General features: G+C 38.5%; 1 protein-coding gene across 9 annotated transcripts in view; it reads left to right on the top strand.

Moving 5' to 3' along the window:
• ROBO1 (roundabout guidance receptor 1) overlaps window positions 1-17,962 on the top strand; it is a 1,017,416-nt gene that overhangs the window by 862,126 nt on the left and 137,328 nt on the right. For all 9 annotated transcript variants that reach the window (XM_037906016.2, XM_037906009.2, XM_043538384.1 and 6 more), the window contains one exon: window positions 4,391-4,548. In XM_037906016.2, the coding sequence (XP_037761944.1) occupies window positions 4,391-4,548 (158 nt within the window). The remainder of the gene's footprint in view (window positions 1-4,390; window positions 4,549-17,962) is intronic.

Raw genomic sequence — 17,962 nt, 5'->3', positions numbered from 1 at the left:
CCCTTTTCGCTATTAATATCACACCCCCCTTCTTAGTGTAACCAGTAGAGCTCTGTGAATAACTTTTTTTGGGGGGGGGGGGGGGGGTTGGCTGGCAGTTTCAAAAAATCAGAAAAAAATATTAATTTCAGGTTGACTGGAAAATAATATTTTTCAAAATTTCTAATGAACTAAAAAGCAAAAAAAAAAATGTTGTTTCAAATGAAATGTTTTTCAGGTTTCATTTAACCCAAAATACTAAATTACATTTCAAATGTGAGTGTTTTGATTTTATTAAAAATAAAATTTAAGCACATTTCAAAATTAAGTCATTTGAAACTGAAAAATGGAAACATTTTGCTTGGAAAATGTCAAAATGAAACATTTTGATTTTTTTGAAAATTTTTACACAATTTGGTGAAGCTGACATGAATTTGCAAAAGTGTTGCCAAATCTACCTTTTTCACCAAAAAAAATTTGGAATGATTTTTTGGTCCAGCTCTAGTAATCGGAGTAAAGCTTGAGAAGAAAATAATGGGTGATGTCTTTGGAACCTACACAAATATATTATGCCTCTACTTACTGTGTTGGCTGTCAATAAAAATTTACCCTCAAGTGCTTCCTACTTATGTTTCTATTGGTTATGCCAGAGGATAGATTCTATACAGGAGGTGTAATTGTTTTGTTGACTACAAAATACAAGATTTTTGGATTTGTCTTGAGACTAGACTTCTCAAAGCAGTTCCTGTCACTGATTAAATTCAACAAGTAACTTCAGAGAACCTCATGCTGTCCAGTGAAGTCAAAGGGAGTTATCTTGCTGTGCAAGGAGCACAGGATTACAGCCATTGTTTGTTGTATTTAACAAAATGTTGAAGTACAATATGAATGAAAATCACCAATAATGTTTCTTAAATTCTGGCATGTGTTTTTCTTCATAAAGATTTTACATGTTAATGTATTAAAATTATCTCTCTGTTTCAGTTTAGTCATTTTTTCCCAAATGATTTTATTCTTGGAAAATGAGATGCACATGGTGAAATTTGACCCTTTGATAACTGAAAGCACATATTGTACTGGATTATAAAGTATACTGCTAATATATCTTCAAAAGGAAATGTATTCTCAATTTACAGTGAGCCATGACTGTAAAGGACAGTGAAGAAAAATTGCTTTTTCAGCAAGAGATGAAGTCTTTAAATTTATAACTTTATGCAAGATTGCCAGGACCTGAGGCAAAACTGGAGTATGTATCTACTTTACAGCTGCAAAAATAATTACATGACCGCTATCTGTGAAGTAATCTTTAATGGATTACTTTTTGTTAGCTTTTCATTATGTAATGTTAGAGCCAAAATAATTCATAGCAAATGGAAAAAAATATTTTGATGTTTCTATGGCCTGGACCTTTGATGTCCTCCTAAGGTATTTTATTATGTGTTGGTTAATTTGTGAAAAGGTTTCAGTTTACAGAGAAGGTACTGCACTTGTAAAGCTGATCTAAGCCTAACAAATGTAGAAAATTACTCAAGTAATTTGCTTTTATTAGGCAAGTATTGGACTTCTTTGTTGCTTCAAAGGTGCTAAAAGCCATCCAAGGTGCTATGTAATAGGTTTTCATCTTAGATTTATGAGCTCCTCCAGACTTGAGAAGCACTTAAGGTTTGTTAAGATCATTTCACTTGATTTTTTTTATTTTACAGCACATAAGTTTAACTATCTCTTCACTTTATACTAGTGATATAGTCTTGGGAACTAAAAAAAGCCTCCATACTGAGATGCTCAGTACAGATCTTATATTATGTCCTCTCAGAAAAGATATATTGGAATTGGAAAAGGTTCAGAAAAGGGCAACAAAAATGATTAGGGGTATGAGGAGAGATTAATAAGATTGGGATTTTTCATCTTGGAAAAGAGATGACTAAGGGGAAGGTATGATAGAGGTCTATACAATCATGACTACGGTGGAGAAAGTAAATAAAGAAGTGTTATTTACTCCTTCTCAAAACACAAGAACTAGGGGTCACCAAATGTATTTAATAGGCAGCAAGTTTAAAACAAACAAAAGGAAGTATTTCTTCACACAATGTACAGTCAACCTGTGGATCTCTTTGCCAGAGGATGTTGTCAAGGCCAAGACTATAACAGGGTTCAAAAAAGAACTAGATAAGTTCATGGGGGATAGGTCCATCAATAGCTATTACCCAGGATGGGCAGGGATGGTGCCCCTAGGCTCTGTTTGCCAGAAGCTCGGGAATGGGCTACAGGGGATGGATCATTTGATGGTTACCTGTTCTGTTCATTCCATCTGGGGCACCTGGCATTGGCCGCTGTCGGAAGACAAGATACTGGGCTAGATGGACCTTTTGATCTGACACAGTATGGCCGTTCTTATGTAATAGAACTTTGGTATAGCAAATTAACTCTTCTGCATTTTCATACCTTGTTGTTAATAAGGGTTATAAGTTAGTTTTAATTTAAAAATTGTGTAACTTTTTGTTTCTATTGCCTTATGGTCCTTTCTTTGGAGAGGTGGAAAAAGAAGCAGGTTCTAAAATGAAAAGTGACAGAGGTCCAGATTCACCTCCCATTAAAATAATGGCAAAAATTCTCATTGATTTCAGCAGTAACAATATCCAGCCCTAGTCCATTACACTGCACATCTAGTGTGTACAAAAGGTTTTGGGTTATGTAGGATTTTAAGAGTGAATGCTAAACAGCTTCCGAACTCCTACTTGCCACATTCAGCCCATCGTACACATTCAGCTTTTACACCATGCTAATAGACATTTTGGTGCTTCCATAACCTCGTTCTGACTGGTGGAAATTCAAACAAAAATAATCAGGGTGTTATGAGGGGCAAAGAAGAGAAGAGGTGGCAGTAAAAGCAACTGAACTTACTGAAGGTTTACCATCATAAAAGTTGTTGGGAGTTGGAGAGGAGATAACGAGCTGCTCTAGAATATCAGTCCTTGAATTGCCATTTTGGACAAATAAAAATGACCTGTTCTTCCCCTGAAAACAGATAGCTGTAACCTGGGTGAATTTTTATGTAGAAAAATTGTGACACTGTTTCTAAGTCCACAAAGAGAAAATATCTGTTTTAGCTGAACCTTATGGGAAAGGGTTCTATCGATTTAGGCCAAGTATGATTTCTTGGTTCTGACTGACTAACACGGTAGTAATATCTCTTTGGAAATCCACTTTCTAGACTAGATAAGACTTTGACAACAGAACAGATTCAGCCAATAGATTTTATTGTTTTCTCCTTTAAACAAATTGTCAATCAAATCTGAAAAGCCAACTAAAAACACTAGCCATTCTTTGCTTCTCTATCCCTGAGCATACTACGCAGAAGAGGAAAGCAGCTATGTGATCTGTCTTCCCATTTACCCTCACTCTACCGGATATAGGCATCATGGTCCACTCATTAAAAGCTCTGTGAAGCCTGAGAGTGCTCAAGAAAGTAATGTAACCAGAATGCCTTCCCCTTCAATTTTCTCCTCCATACACACACTAACGCCAGAGTATAAAACATGATTAGTAAATGCTGCATGAAGTAGCATTAATTAATCCTATACTCTCTGTAAAGTCACTCAAGGTGTCACAGAGCCTAAGTCCTAGGTAGTAACCAATGGCAACATATCTGGGATTCATGGGTTTTGGTGCAGGGATTTCTGCAGATCCTTCTTTGGGCTTGTCTACACTGCCCACAGTTCAGACTGTGGGAGTGTGAATAGCAGGGCATACTAAAGTGCTGCATTGTAACTCCCTGTGTGGACACTCTGATCACAAACTAAAGAGGACTGTACATTAACGCGAACTAGGAATCTTTTAGTTTGCGCCCACAGCATCCACACACAGGAGTTACAGCACAGCACTTTGGTGCACACTACTATTCACACACCTATGTTCTGAACTGCGGCGCATTGTAGACATAGCCTTGAGGTCCTGTCCTCTGTTGACACTAGATTACTTTAAATAGAGTGGAACAAATCCACTGTCACTGCCACAGAGTTCTTTGGTTTTAACGTGCTTTTGCATAACATTGACTTTGGAAAGTATGCTGAAACTGTGTTAGTTGGAATGAGTTTTAAAAATGACTTCACCAAATATGGATATTCACCAGTGTGGATAGGGCTTAAGGTAATGGGGAGAGCTGCCAGTGCAGAAAAAAACATCATTGGAGATATTTAAGTTTAGATTAGACCTAACACCTATCTAGCATAGTTCAAGAAGAGTATTATTCACTGGAGAGCTCCTTGGTAGCCTAAATCATTGCATGATTTAATTGTTTACAGCCCTAACAAAAACAATGACTTGTTAAAGTGGCCATTAGAAGCCAAAGGCCTTTGCTGTCTAGTGTGCACTGGTGTGTCAGTAATGACTTTTTTTGTCTTTACTCTTTCAGTATTACGAGATGACTTCAGACAGAACCCTTCGGATGTAATGGTAGCCGTGGGTGAACCTGCCGTGATGGAATGCCAACCCCCAAGAGGTCATCCAGAACCCACTATTTCATGGAAAAAAGATGGGTCCCCACTGGATGACAAAGATGAACGAATTACAGTAAGTGTAAAAACCTGACATTTGAGAATACTTATCCCCTTTCCATTCACATAATTCCTCAGCGAACAACACTTATCTACCCATTTTCAGTGTGTTGAGCTGCAGAACTTCAGCCCCTCTGCATTCCTGCCCCTCTGTTGCCTTCCCTAAATGTTGCATCTCATTTGCACAAAGCTGGAAATGTATCCTGTCTAACTTCAGACATACACTGTCTAACTGTGGGCTTTGCATGTCTATTTGTTGGAATGATCATGTGCAACACACTTCATCCCCCTGCTTGAGAGGAGAGCTGGCCAGAGAATGAAAATCCCTTCCTAAGAAAAATGTTGCATTTTTGCAAACAATTTTCATTCCGAACTGGGATTAAATGCCAAAACCAGAATATTTTTCATGAGAAGGGAACGTGCAAAGTGAGACTGACACGACTCTTCTAGTCTGGATGCCAGAGAAGTTAAGTTCCCCATCTCTCTGCTTCTCTGGGTGCCAGACTTGTGAGAAGGCTGGGAGGCTGAGTCTCTGGGTTCTGTACCACTCAGGCTGCCAGAGCTGAGAGGCTGGTGCCTAAGTGACCTCACCATGGTAGCTCACCTAGATACTTTCATCAGTTTCAGTCTCTGCAGGTGGACAGCCAGGGAGCTGCCATTTTGATTTGCCCAGTGGAAAATTGAAAATTTTCAACAAAACTCAAAGTTTCCTGTGGAAAATTTCAGTTTTCAGAAAAAGATATTTTTGTCAAAAAAATCCTTCTAAAGGAAATGTCTGACCAGTTCCACTTGAGAGTTATGTTGCAATCTGTAGCTTGTGAAAATAAAATTGATCACATTTTCCACTGTCACATAATCTTTCTCTCTTTTGATTACTATTGGTATCTAGGCTCCATAGTGTTTTCTTTCAAGCTAAGTAATACTTCAGTTGTAAAGGTGAACCATTAGTAGTGTAGGTGAACCATTTTTAAAATTCCTTTGAAATGTCTCTGCTATACTTCCCACAGCAGAGTTATGGAATGGATTAGAAAGTATAATAAGGCTTTTGGGACAAAATCATATTTCTTTAGGGAGATAATAGCTTATTCTGCTTTCTGGAGGTAAGCTCTCTTCTCATTAGAAGTGTTTTCATATGCCTGTGTAGGCTGAAGCTTGCAATGCATGGGTTATTCTCGAGTATGGTAAAAGCAAATCAGAAAGCTATCATTCTTTTAATTTTGACATGCAAAACCATAAACAATTGATCCTAACTGGCTTTTACTAATGCTAATGCATAAAGAGTTCAAAAACCATTTATATGCTGCGAAGACATCACTCTATATGGTTGGAAATAGCAACATCTGAAAATGTACTTATAAGATCATCTCTGCATTGTGTGAATTACTACTGTTAAGCTGATGTAAAAAAATGGAGATATGCTGTTTATACCTTAACACCTGCTGAAATGAATGACTACTGTAGGAAATGAACACACAAAACCCCAGCAACTAAGGTTCAAAATGACTGCTCCTTTTTGAGATCTAAATTGTTTGTTTTTGTTTTTCTTCTGTATTTAGTACCATAGATATACAAACCATGAAACAGCTGTGTACGATGATGGATGTTTTTCAACCACATAACTATAAAATTAAAAATACTTTATAGAAACCTGGGCTAGATTCACAAAAGGACTTATATGTCTAACTGCCACTTTGTGCCTGAATCCCAGACTCAGGCCCCACTGGGATTCACAACCCACCTCCGGTCAGCTGCAGCCAAATCCTGTAGGTCCCTAAAATGTTTGCATTTAAAGATCCCTATGTTTCTGCTTCTGAGCCTGTGCATTGCTGCACCAGGCCAGGTTCCTGACACCTAAATCTCAGAGTGAAAACCTAACTGGGGGAAGATAGGTATTCCTGTGCCTGATTCGTCTACGGTCCCAATCTGGTAAGTGTGTTCAGGCTTTGTCTACTGTAGATGAACCCCTGTAGATGAGCTTACACAAAATGGCGAGGGGTTGGGGGTGGAGGAGCCCTTGACACCTCCCATTGATTAGCTTAGGTGAGACGCCACCTAGCATGCTGGCCTTAGTGCAGCATTTCTCAAATGTGGCCACTGTGGCTGCATGCGGCCACCAGGGTATTTTTTCTTCAGCCACGACAGCCTCCTGGGTGGAGATGGAGATGGAGATGGGGGTGGGGCAAAGCAGCAGACCCTCCTTGCAGCGCCCAGCTGTTGCTCCTGGATGCCTTGGTGTTTGCTGGTACCGCCAGCAGCAGATCAGAGGCCTGCACCACGCAGCCTCCTGGGGGCTCTGGGCAGCACCTCTGCAGTCACATGGGGCCAGTGTGTGTACTCAATGGGATTCAGGCTCTGGGCTCCAGCTCTGGGCTTCAGCCCAGGGCAGCGGGGCTCAGTTTTGAAAAAATTTCAGAGCAGCCACCAGCAAGGGTTGGTGGCCACACTCTGAGGCCACCAAAAAAATTGTTCTGAGAACCCCTGCTTTAGTGAATCCCATTCTAAGGCACCTATCTCTCCCCAGTCATTGTATAGGGAGTCTAGGTACCTAACTAAGGCTTTGTGAATTGCGGTGATTTTCTAGGCACCTGAAAGTTAGGTGTGGCAACACTTACTGTCAGCACACCTAGGTTTCTTTGTGAATCTAGCCCCATGTTTATTAGTTGTTTCAAAAGAAATCCCCTTAACTTAAAATGTGTGTTTGCATTTTCTTGCAGTGTACAGTCTATTGAATTTAGGTAAGCAGAAGATTAAAGCAATATTAGGTATCTCTGTGAAATGCATTCTAAGCGTGTATTGTTTATTGCTACCATTCATTCTGTTGTAGGAATTTCGATGTTGTTTAATGTGGTGCATTTTCTTGTTGCACTTTAGAAGTGCAGTTCACCCACCTGTGAGAACAAAGATACACCCAGAACAAAGGAAACATACATTAATTGGCAACACCATCTGTATATTTGATTATCTTAAATCTGTGCTTGTTGTGGATGAATAGCACCTAAGTTTGTTTTTGCTTTGTGATGATTATATACTGTGCCTATTTAACTAGCATTCTTCCATCACTCCACCTGACACAATCATTTTGTATTTTCAGTTTGCTTTTTCTAAAAACAAACAAACAAGAAACGGGATTTGATGTAGGTCTAGGAATAAACTTGATTCAGATACTGCCTTGTGCTGAAATTCTCATTTTGTATTCAGAGGTATAAATTAATGTTGCTGAGATGGCAAACTCCACTGAATGAATTTACATCATATTTACCAGGCATTGTCTTAACCAGCACTATTAATAACATGGCATCTTTCTCATATAGGCAAGAGGTTGAAACTACATTATAATTCAGATTCCCATTTCTATACAGCTGTAAAGGAGTCTTGACAAGAAGGATAAATACACATTCAGTCATATGTCTTAGCAGCTTTGCAGTAACAATGGATATTTTCTTTTTTTTTTCGTGGTATTTTGGAGACAAAGGAGAATGGGACCAGGAACGGACAGCATGCTAAATGAGAGAAGTAAAAGATTTGGAAAACTTAATTTAGTGAGGTACATATAAACCAGAATTCTTTTATGTAGCATTATTTCATCCAAGAATAGAGTCAGAAAGGATGAAACCATTAAGATGACTAAAATAATGGCGAAGGAATAGGTTTGAAAGCAACATCTGAACACACATTTGTCAGGTTTAATTGGCCGCTTCTTACCTGGCATCTTATATTTGTGCTTCCATACATGTTGGGTGAAGTCCTGGATCCACTGAAGTCAATGGCCAAACTTCCATTTCACCCATTAAAATTTCGCCCATTAAACTTTAGAAGATTGGGATTACCTTTAAACACAGTGAAATTGCAGGCACATGGAAGCCAAAGGGTAAAATAGGTGTGTGTGTGTGTGTGTGTGTAAAACTTATTAACTTGAGAACTTACTGAAACGCTGATAGTAGTGGCTCCATAGTTAAGTTTATGTCAAATTTTTGATATTGACAAGACTTTCAGAATTTAATAGCTTAAATCTCTTGCCATTTTAGGAGAACTAGAAGTGGGAAATACTGTTGCAGCATCTGAATTTTTGAAATCATGGTATGTGCTGATAAGTGATTAAGATATAAACAGTCAAAAAAAATCACACTTTTTTTGGTTTGTGGGTTGGTTCATGTCACCCAGATGGACCGCCTCCAGAGAAGTCTTGACCCATGAAACAATCCACTTATTAAATTCCTCCAGAATCTGTAGAATTCTTTCTCTTTAATAACAACAGTGCCAGGCCTGGGCTGGTTAGTGTGAGACTTCACAGCCAGCAACTCATACGAGGTTTGTGGGCGATGAAAGGTGAATAAGGAACACAGGCAGTAGTTTGGCTCCCGAGACAGAATCGAAGGCAAAAGACTGAGACACCCTACAGCCCTGTAGTGCAGATTCTGCTGAGTTTGTATTTGCACGGCTTAATTTAAATCTAATTTTTGAAGAAAAACAAAACAAAACAGTTAAACTAGATCCAGTTTAAGGTACAACTTCCTGTAGAGCACAATAAACTGAAAATATTCTTTTGTCCCGATAGAATTAAAGAAATTGATACATTCATTACGTAACACAAGAAAAATTGATGTTAGTAACCTTTGCATAATTTTGTCCATTTGTGTGGTGAGTAAATAGGTATTACAGTGAAATAATAATACAAGTTTATCAAGTCATGAAGTATAGTAAATGGAGCAAATATGAAAAAGATAAGGGTAGACTGAGCTATCAGTGATGAATTATAAAAACAGACATCCACATTGACCACAAATGTATTGGGCTCTGCAGTTTCTGGCTCAGGTCAGCCTCTGTGTAGGCTGATCACTGTACGCGTTTTCCGTGTGTGTGTGTGTGTGTGTGTGTGTGTGTGTGAAAAATCACAGTCTAAACATTTTGCTTACTTTATAAAGAAATGTGACCAAAAGCAGTTGTCTGAGTATTAAAGCTAATCATGATTTCCCTCAAGTGTATTCTTTACTCAGTTGTATAAAAGCATCTGCTTATAAATCTGGTTAATCCATGTTTGTGTCTTCTGAATTGCATGTCTAATGTGTGGGGCAAATGTTGATCTTTAATTTGTTGCATCAAAAAATGTTTGTCATGGTGTCAGAGCAAAACTGGTGATGTTTTTCCCTATAAGGGACTTCTTGGAAATCAAAAATCCTTCCTGTATCATTGGAGAGCCTAACAGCTAAACTTAAATACAGCTAGGTAAATAGCTATGGTTTCACTTTCTGAACACTTTTAAAATACAATTTCCTTTTCCAAAGTTTGTCTTCACAAACATTCCTTGTGATTTTAGGAGAAACTATGTAAGCACCGGGATTTGAACACACGCAATCATCTTATAACTTAAATCCTCACCCCTGCCCTATCCCTTGGGTAGGGAAGTGCTGTATCCTTGTTTTACCAGTGGGGAGCCAAAGAACAGAGAAACTTAAGCATAGGAATAGTTTCACTTCTATATTTGGGCAGGCAGCATCAGTGAGGCCAATGAGGCTGCGTGTGTGTGTGGGGGAGGGGCAAATTCCATGCCTGCCTGAGGCTTGCAATTTGGGGGACAATGCCTTTGCCCTCCCCCAGACTATGCCCAGGAGACTAAATGACTACCCAAGGTCACACAGAAAGTCTGTGGAAGAGTAGGGTATTGAACCCAAGTCTCCTGAGTCCAAGGAAGTGCCTTCACCACTGGCCCATGTTTCTTTTTGTTAACAAAACAATTCAGTTTACATCAAAATAGAGCATTTTTACTCTGAACTAAGAGTGTCCACACAGACTTGCACCAAAATAACTAAAACTGTGAATTACAAACTATTTTGGTCCCAGTTTCCTTACAGATGAGCTCTTTTACCCATTAGGTTGTTTTTTCTGTCAGTAGCAGTTCCTCCTTAATTTATTAAGCCTCACTACAGCACAGTGAAGTAGGGGTGAGTCTTATTATCACTTTTTTTCATATGGTAAAACATATGCAGAGAGGTTACTCGGTAGTACAAGCCCCCAAACAGGTCTGTTTCAGATCCAGGATTAGAGGTCAAGATTTTCCAGCTTCCGTTCATTTCCCACAACCCCTAGCCCAAGCCTCAGAAACACCCCTTAATTGTTCACATGAAATAAGAACGTGGATGGTGGAAAAAAGAGGGAACACTGAACGTAAAAAATGTAATATGAAGAATTCCTTTATATATACATGAAAGGGGATGGTAATACGTTAAAATACCTTTGTAATTGATTTTAGAGCTCTTTTATTGAAATTTGGGTGCAATACTGTGAATCCAGTTTTTCCCCTTTCATATTAACTCTTGTCTATCATTTTTCCTGAATCATCCTCGTTTGAGTTTTTGAAAGAAAAACTTTGAGATCTTATTCATCTTTCTATGTTCAAGATTCTCAGCTTTTAAGATCAAAGTTACAGGATGCATAATGCATACAAGGTTTCCATCCCCTTTGTGTGTGGCTGCCTTGTAACATAAACGTTTTTGAATGACAAACTCTTGTTTTAGATAAGTTGTAACTTGAATTCTCTATTGTTGTTGTTATCTGACCCTTCGATAGCATATCAGAGGGATGAAACATTCTGTGTGCTTTGAAAAATATTATTTTTCCATAACTGAGTGATGAAATCCTGATAGTATGCAAAAATATGCTGCTGTGGAATGAATGATTCCATCAAAGCTACCATCCACTCAGAAACATTTTGTTTGTTTGCCACAGTGTTCGTGTTAATTAATTAGATTACTGGAAAAGAGCCCTATGAATAATGTTTTGAGACTATTCACAGCATCATTTCTTAAACAGGAACAAAAATATATGAAGTAGCTGGATCCTAAGGTGATCTTTGTCATAACAACAACAAGAAAACATGATGCATATCAGTAAAAATAGATCAGTTTCTAATGTAGGGATCGGGGGGAAGAAAAGGCAGAAATTACTCCCGTCTTTATCCAGAGGATCCTTTCCTTCAGAAGATAAACTGCAGTCAGAAAAGGGGCATCAAGGAGGAGGAAACAAATTGATGGAGTAGAGTTTGTCATTGTCTGTTTTGGGAGTAATGCTTTTAACCTGTTAAATGCTAGGTTTCTGATACTGAGTGTTCCCTTAGGCTAAGTTTCTAAAACACTATTAGGGTGCAATATTGTATTTATGCTGTGTGTACATGTCTCCTTTCCTTCACTCTCTCCCCTGTCAGTTCTTTCTCTCCCTCCCTCCTATCTTTTTATTCATTTCTTTAGAAATTATTTTTGGGAAGTTCTATTACCTGTGTTATGCAGGAGGTGAGACTAGATGACAGTGGTTACTTGTGGCCTTGAAGTCTATGAATCTGTGAATCTATTAGTGCCCAGAAACATGTAGGTGGTTTAAAGACTAGCCCCCAGTCCGAAGAACTTGTATTTCAGTGGTCTGGTCCTGCAAATGCTTATTCACTGAATAATGAAAACATTCACATGCAGAAGTGCTTGTGGGTTTAAGTCCTAAGTACATTAACAAACAAAGGAATGGGGCAAAGGAAATCACAAGCAAGTATTTTATTTCATCTTAATTAATTTATTTATTTATTTAGAAGGGCTTAAAGGCCAGGCATCAGTTGCAGATATACAACCATTTCCTGTTCTCCTGGTGCCTCTCTTCTCTTCCCTGCCTCACTATTTCCTTGCATCCTTCCTCCTAAGTCCCCCTCACATATACTTCCTGAAATGGCTGGCCCCTCTCTCTCCTCTCCACATCTTCCTTCCTCTGCTGATCGATACTTTTATTGTCTGCTTTTCTTGAGGATCAATGTTAATGATTTACACTTCTTCTTACATTTTTAACATTGCTTCTGCTGAAAATATTACCAAGGTTATGTCTGTTAATTTGTCACCCAGTGTAGACGGTGGTGGATTAATGATTTTGCCACCCCTAGGCCCAGAAATAATTGCTGCCCCCCAGCTCACCTCCGCTCTGCCTCCACCTCCTCCCCTGAGCCGCCGCCGGGTCCTGCTTCTCCTCGTTCCCTGCCAGTGCTTGTGCGCGAAAAAGCTTCGCGAAGGAGGGAGGGAACGCAGCGCGCTCAGGAGAGGAGGCAGGGCTGGGGTGGGGATTTGAGGAAGGGGAACAACAGGGGCAGGGAGGGGCTGGAGAATGGGGGCGGGGAAGGGGTGGAGTTGGGGCAGGGCCAGGGGTGGAGGGCAAGAACCAGCACGGGGGGAAGCAGCCTCTGGCTGATATTATAAATTTGCCACCCCTGCAAATTTGCCGCCCTAGGCCTAGGCCTTGTCGGCCTAGGCATTAATATGCAGCTGAATGTAGAGGAATGTAAAGACTAGAAAATAGTTTGGGATCAAACAAATAACAGTGAAGGTAGAGGAGGATGTTTCAAATCCTGCTGCTACATCTTCCATAATGTTTCCAAGATCTGACATCATCTTTCTGTCCACAATGCTAAAGCTCTAGTTCAGAGTCGTCATTATCTCTCATTTTTTGCCATCAGTTTGGGCAATAACTACCTTAATGCTTGTGTGGTCTGATATTCATTTTCCTCTTCCTGTCTCCCCTTTCTTGTTCTTGTTGTCTCAAATTAGACCTTAAGCTCTTCAGGGCAGAGTTGACTTTTCTTCCACATTTCTATAGTATTTACCTCAAGTAGACTCCAATCCTGATTTGAGCGTCTAGGTGCTACCTCAATGCAGCTAAAAATAATGGTTGGGATTTTCAAAGAAGCTAAAGGGAATTAGGGTTGAAAATCTGAGCCAATAATAATAATGTTCTCCCCCTGCTGGTTTGCCTTTTTAAATTTTCTCCTGATTCTTATGATCAACTTTCTTTGACAGTTTTGTGGAGGGAAGGTAACTTTCTTGCAGTACTTTGGCACATTTTTTAAACCGGTACATATCAGTCTTAGATATTATTTCTGAATCTTACTCAGTAGAAAGAATTGCCACCATATTTAAATGCTCCATTGTTCACTCTGAGCTTAATCAACAGGTTGTTGCATAATTTCGGACATGATAATTTCGGGCATGATACATCACATTAAAGAAGCATTCACTAGGTGATTAAACACCAGCAGAGAATAACCAAAAAACATGAGACATTTCATCATGGATCTCCAAGATGAAATATTGCCATGTAGAACTAGATGAGGAGAGCCTCATGATGCAGGACAACGTGCATCAGCATGGAGAGTTCATGAACTGTGTGAATTTCGGGGTATTCCCTGCAGATTTTTACTGAATTTGACAAGGTCTAATTTTTCATTTAAAACAAAATTGACCTCCTAGGAACTCTGGTTGCAAAGATATGCCTTAACAATGTAACTCATTGTTTTTCCTAGTCTGCATTCAGACAAATTGAAACTGCAGCTTTAGGAAAAGTGTGAATTTCCTCCATGTATCGTAATTCAATGTTACATGAGAAGGCCAATTATAACTACTTAGCAGCTAACATTGTTAACCAGTAAATCACTTATTCCATGTGGCTGGATTTGTGTGTCACTTCTTCATTTATGGTTAGTTGTACGTGTTCCGTAGGCTACAGGTTTTCAATATGTAGTGATTGCATATTCCTGTGATTTCTGGATGACTAAGATACTTTCTCTTTCTTAAAAAAAATAGATTGAATAGAAGTAGTGACTCTGTAGCTGCCATCTAAAGTGGGCTAGACATTTGTATTGTGTAACATCCAGTATATTGCAGTTTTTTTTTCCATATTACTGTATTTGGTCCAGCAGTAACAAAAGTAGTTTACCAAGGGTCATGGTGGATTCTCCATCACTGACATATTTTAAAGCAAGATTGAATATTTTCCCCTAAAATATACACCCTAAGAATTATTTTGGGAAAGTTATCTGGCCCGTGTTACACAGGAGGTCAGTGTAGATTATCACAATAGCCCCCTTCTGGCCTTGGAATCTGTTAAAAACATGCTATTTGTTAAATTAATACATATTTTGAACATTTCATTTTACAGTGATATATAGCATTAAAATATAAAAGTAGAGCAAAGAAGAATGGGGAGAGAATAAGTTATCTTGCATATACTCTGCTTATATGAAAGAATTTTGAAGGTTCCTAAACTGTGCCACAGCTCTCCACAGATTTCTTTTGTCCCTGGTCATGAACTAATAACCTAGATAGAGAAAGAAAATAAATGCCTGCAGCTTGGATTAGATTATGTGGCAAATAAAATATGTTAGATATCTGATCTTTGAGACTTGCATAGGACTTGAGAGTAGAGGATATTAGGATTTTCTTGTTAAAGAGGCTTATTGAGACTTTTGAAACTCAGGGACAATCTGAAATGATAAAATTGGAGTCTGGAAGAGGATTCCCTCTCTTATGAAGTTGAAAGAAACAGATGGTTGTTCTCTCAGCCTGGGTTACTTGTGATACTCAGAGTATTCAAGATTGTATTTTGTGAATGGCCAGAAGCAAAGGTGATTTAATATGTCAAGAACTAAATTGCTTGTTAAAAAAAATATTCTCTCTTACTAAAAAAGAGAAGATTGTTTAGGAATTGTTGGAAAATTCAGGAAATTGAAAGGAGACTTTGTTTACAGTATATACAGTCAGGCTGAAGACTAGTGTTAATAAGCACACCCAATGTATTTTCTACCTCCAAGAAAGCAAATAAATGTGTGGACCAGCATGTTAGCAAATCTGAGAGAGAAACAGGATAAGGGTAATACTCTATTTTCTGTATCCAAGACTGATATATTATCTGAATCTAGAGTGTGGCTCTATTTGCCTGTGTAGCATGCTCAGAGGTATATACAGTATAATTAGATGTTGCAGGAGAAATATAGAACCCTAAACTGAGGTCTTTATTTCCATTCATATCATATATCTATTATATATCTCCTAGGTACATTTAAAATTACAGTGTTTAAAAAAATACATTGACAAAAATATTCGCGCTGAAAGTATTCTGCCTGCCCTATCTTTTACAAATGAAAAAATCTGTCTTTCTCAATCACGCCCCCCCACCCCCCGTCTTTTTCAGGAAGACCTTGAGTGAACAGGGGGTTTTGTAATGGGCTGAGAAGGTCAGAAAACTGAGTTTTGTGTTGTACAAGAGCAGGTGTGAGTTTTGGACTCTAAATCCTTCCATGGAGAATGCCCTTTCCCAATTCCTGTTGGGGACTATTGGATCAGGCACCCTACGTAACCACACTCAATTGTTGAGTTAAAGCAATGAGAAGAGGGACAATATTTAAGGGAGCCACAAACCAATCGGTAAAGGGCTTTTTAGGTTAAAACAAACACCTTTAATTGCATCCTGGAACAAATGCAGAGCAGAGATGTAACGTGCTCTCGGCAAGATGCCCTGCCATACAGAATGGGCACCTGCATTCTGCCCAACAAGACCTCTGAGTGACTGCAGTGTTAGGTTATGCTAGGTAAAAGAAGAAAAAAATTATTACGACTTTCAAATATCTATCATATTCTGTTACTGATTTGTGAATGTATTGTTTTGAAAATAGTATTTCATTTAGTCTTCAATATGTGGTTTGGAACTATGAATAAATACTGTAGGCAGAATCTGATTTGTGTTTTATTTGAATAAATCTGCTGTTTGGTTGTTGGGAGTAGTTTGGTCAAACTACTAGGGCATCAAGTTGTGCTGAATGACTTAGTCCTGTCATCTCTGCTATTCCTGTTAGTGACTTGGGAGTCCTACAAACATAGGCCCTGATTCAGGAGATTACTTAAGCACGTGCTAGACTTAGCTCTTGTTTTTAAGGGGGAAAATTTATTTCCATTTATACAGAACTAGAGAGAGATAGCAAGTATCCAACAGCAGTCGTTATATTTAAGTTATATCTGCTATAAACTATTACCAGCAGGAGAGTGGGGTGGGGGGAGAGAAAACCTTTTGTAGTGATTAACACCCATTTTTTCATGATTTGTGTGTATAAAAACATCTTCTGTGTTTTCCACAGTATGCATCTGATGAAGTGAGCTGTAGCTCATGAAAGCTTATGCTCAAATAAATTGGTTAGTCTCTAAGGTGCCACAAGTACTCCTTTTCTTTTTGCGAATACAGACTAACACGGCTGTTACTCTGAAACCTGCTATAACCAAAATCCTCATCCCATTGCCTTTCCAAACAGCAAAGCCCATTCCTTCTGGAAGGGATTTCTTTTTTTTTTTTTCTTGAGCAAGAGTAGACAGTATATATTTGAATGTTCTTGGCATTTTTGTTGTTCCTTGTCACTTGCTGACAGCAGTGACCACATGTTGTCACTTAAAATGGGAATCTCAGATATCTGCTAACTGAAGCTTTCTTGCATATCCTGCTTTTTATGAATTATTTTTGTAAAGTAAAAATGACACTAACTTTAAAAATATGTTTTAAAAAACTTCAACAATCAATGTGCTGAGTTGGCAAATATTATATCTAATAATCAAAAGAAGAAAAATGTAAAATAAAAATAGAGGGATGACGGTTGGAGCCTGGAACAGATGTGAATGATTAAAGCTCCCTTGTTTGGATTGCTTTGATTTCCCTCCCCCCGTTTTTTTTTCTTAAGTTCTAGCTACTTCATTTTTGCTTATTTCAGCTAGTGTGGATAGTTTTGCTTTACCAAATCTCCAGTGATGCTTCTGGTCATATGAAAAGTCTAATCTAAAGCACAGTACTTCAAAAATAATTTTTCAGTTCTTGAGTTTTCTTGACCCAGCAGTATACTTCTGTCTTTTCTGGTCCTAATACACTTAAATTACCTCTAGTCAGACTTCTGCCAAGAACTGAAATGTGTAATGTGCAAAAGCATGGAACTGACATAGAATTGGTTGGATGATACCCAAGACTCCTATGTAGGACTAGACAAAAAAAGTTGAGAGACTGTCACAAATTATATGGTTTGGAGACTTGGGTAACCAGGCAGAAGGACTCGTCTTTGCAACTTGAAATCATTATGTCAGAAAAATAATGAAAAATAGCAAGACATTGGAAAATAAACTCACCTGGAGCTGGAGACTAAAGCCTGGATTGGAATTTAAGATTAATGGTATTTCCTGAAAACATTGAGAGTGGGAATCCAGAGTAGCAGTTTGATTTTGATTTTTGTTTTGTCTCTTTGTCTGAGTTTTTGATTTTTGCCATGTCCCCGAATTTAATATCGGGTTAGCTGACTTCAGCATTTCCAAATGATACTTTTATCTTTCTAATGGCTACAGGTCATTTGTTTCTACTTGCTAGTACAACATTTAGCAGATGATTGGCAATTTTTTTCCTCCCAGGTTTCAAGAGTCACTGTCTACCCAGATTATATTGTGGCACATGGCAGGGCTGTGCAAAGAAAGGGGATCAAATGGTTCCATTGGAACTGGGCCAGGGCTCTTAAAGGGCCTCTGTTTTTGATGCTGTTTGTTTTTTTAGTGTTTTGTTTTTTTTAATTGCTCATTCTTTTCTTCTGTCATGGGCCTTTCCTATTCAGT

This window comes from Chelonia mydas, chromosome 1 (genome assembly GCF_015237465.2).
Source record: "Chelonia mydas isolate rCheMyd1 chromosome 1, rCheMyd1.pri.v2, whole genome shotgun sequence".
NCBI lineage: Eukaryota > Metazoa > Chordata > Testudines > Cheloniidae > Chelonia > Chelonia mydas.
Note: the sequence above shows the minus strand (reverse complement) of the source record. Positions and strands in the feature narration are given on the sequence as shown.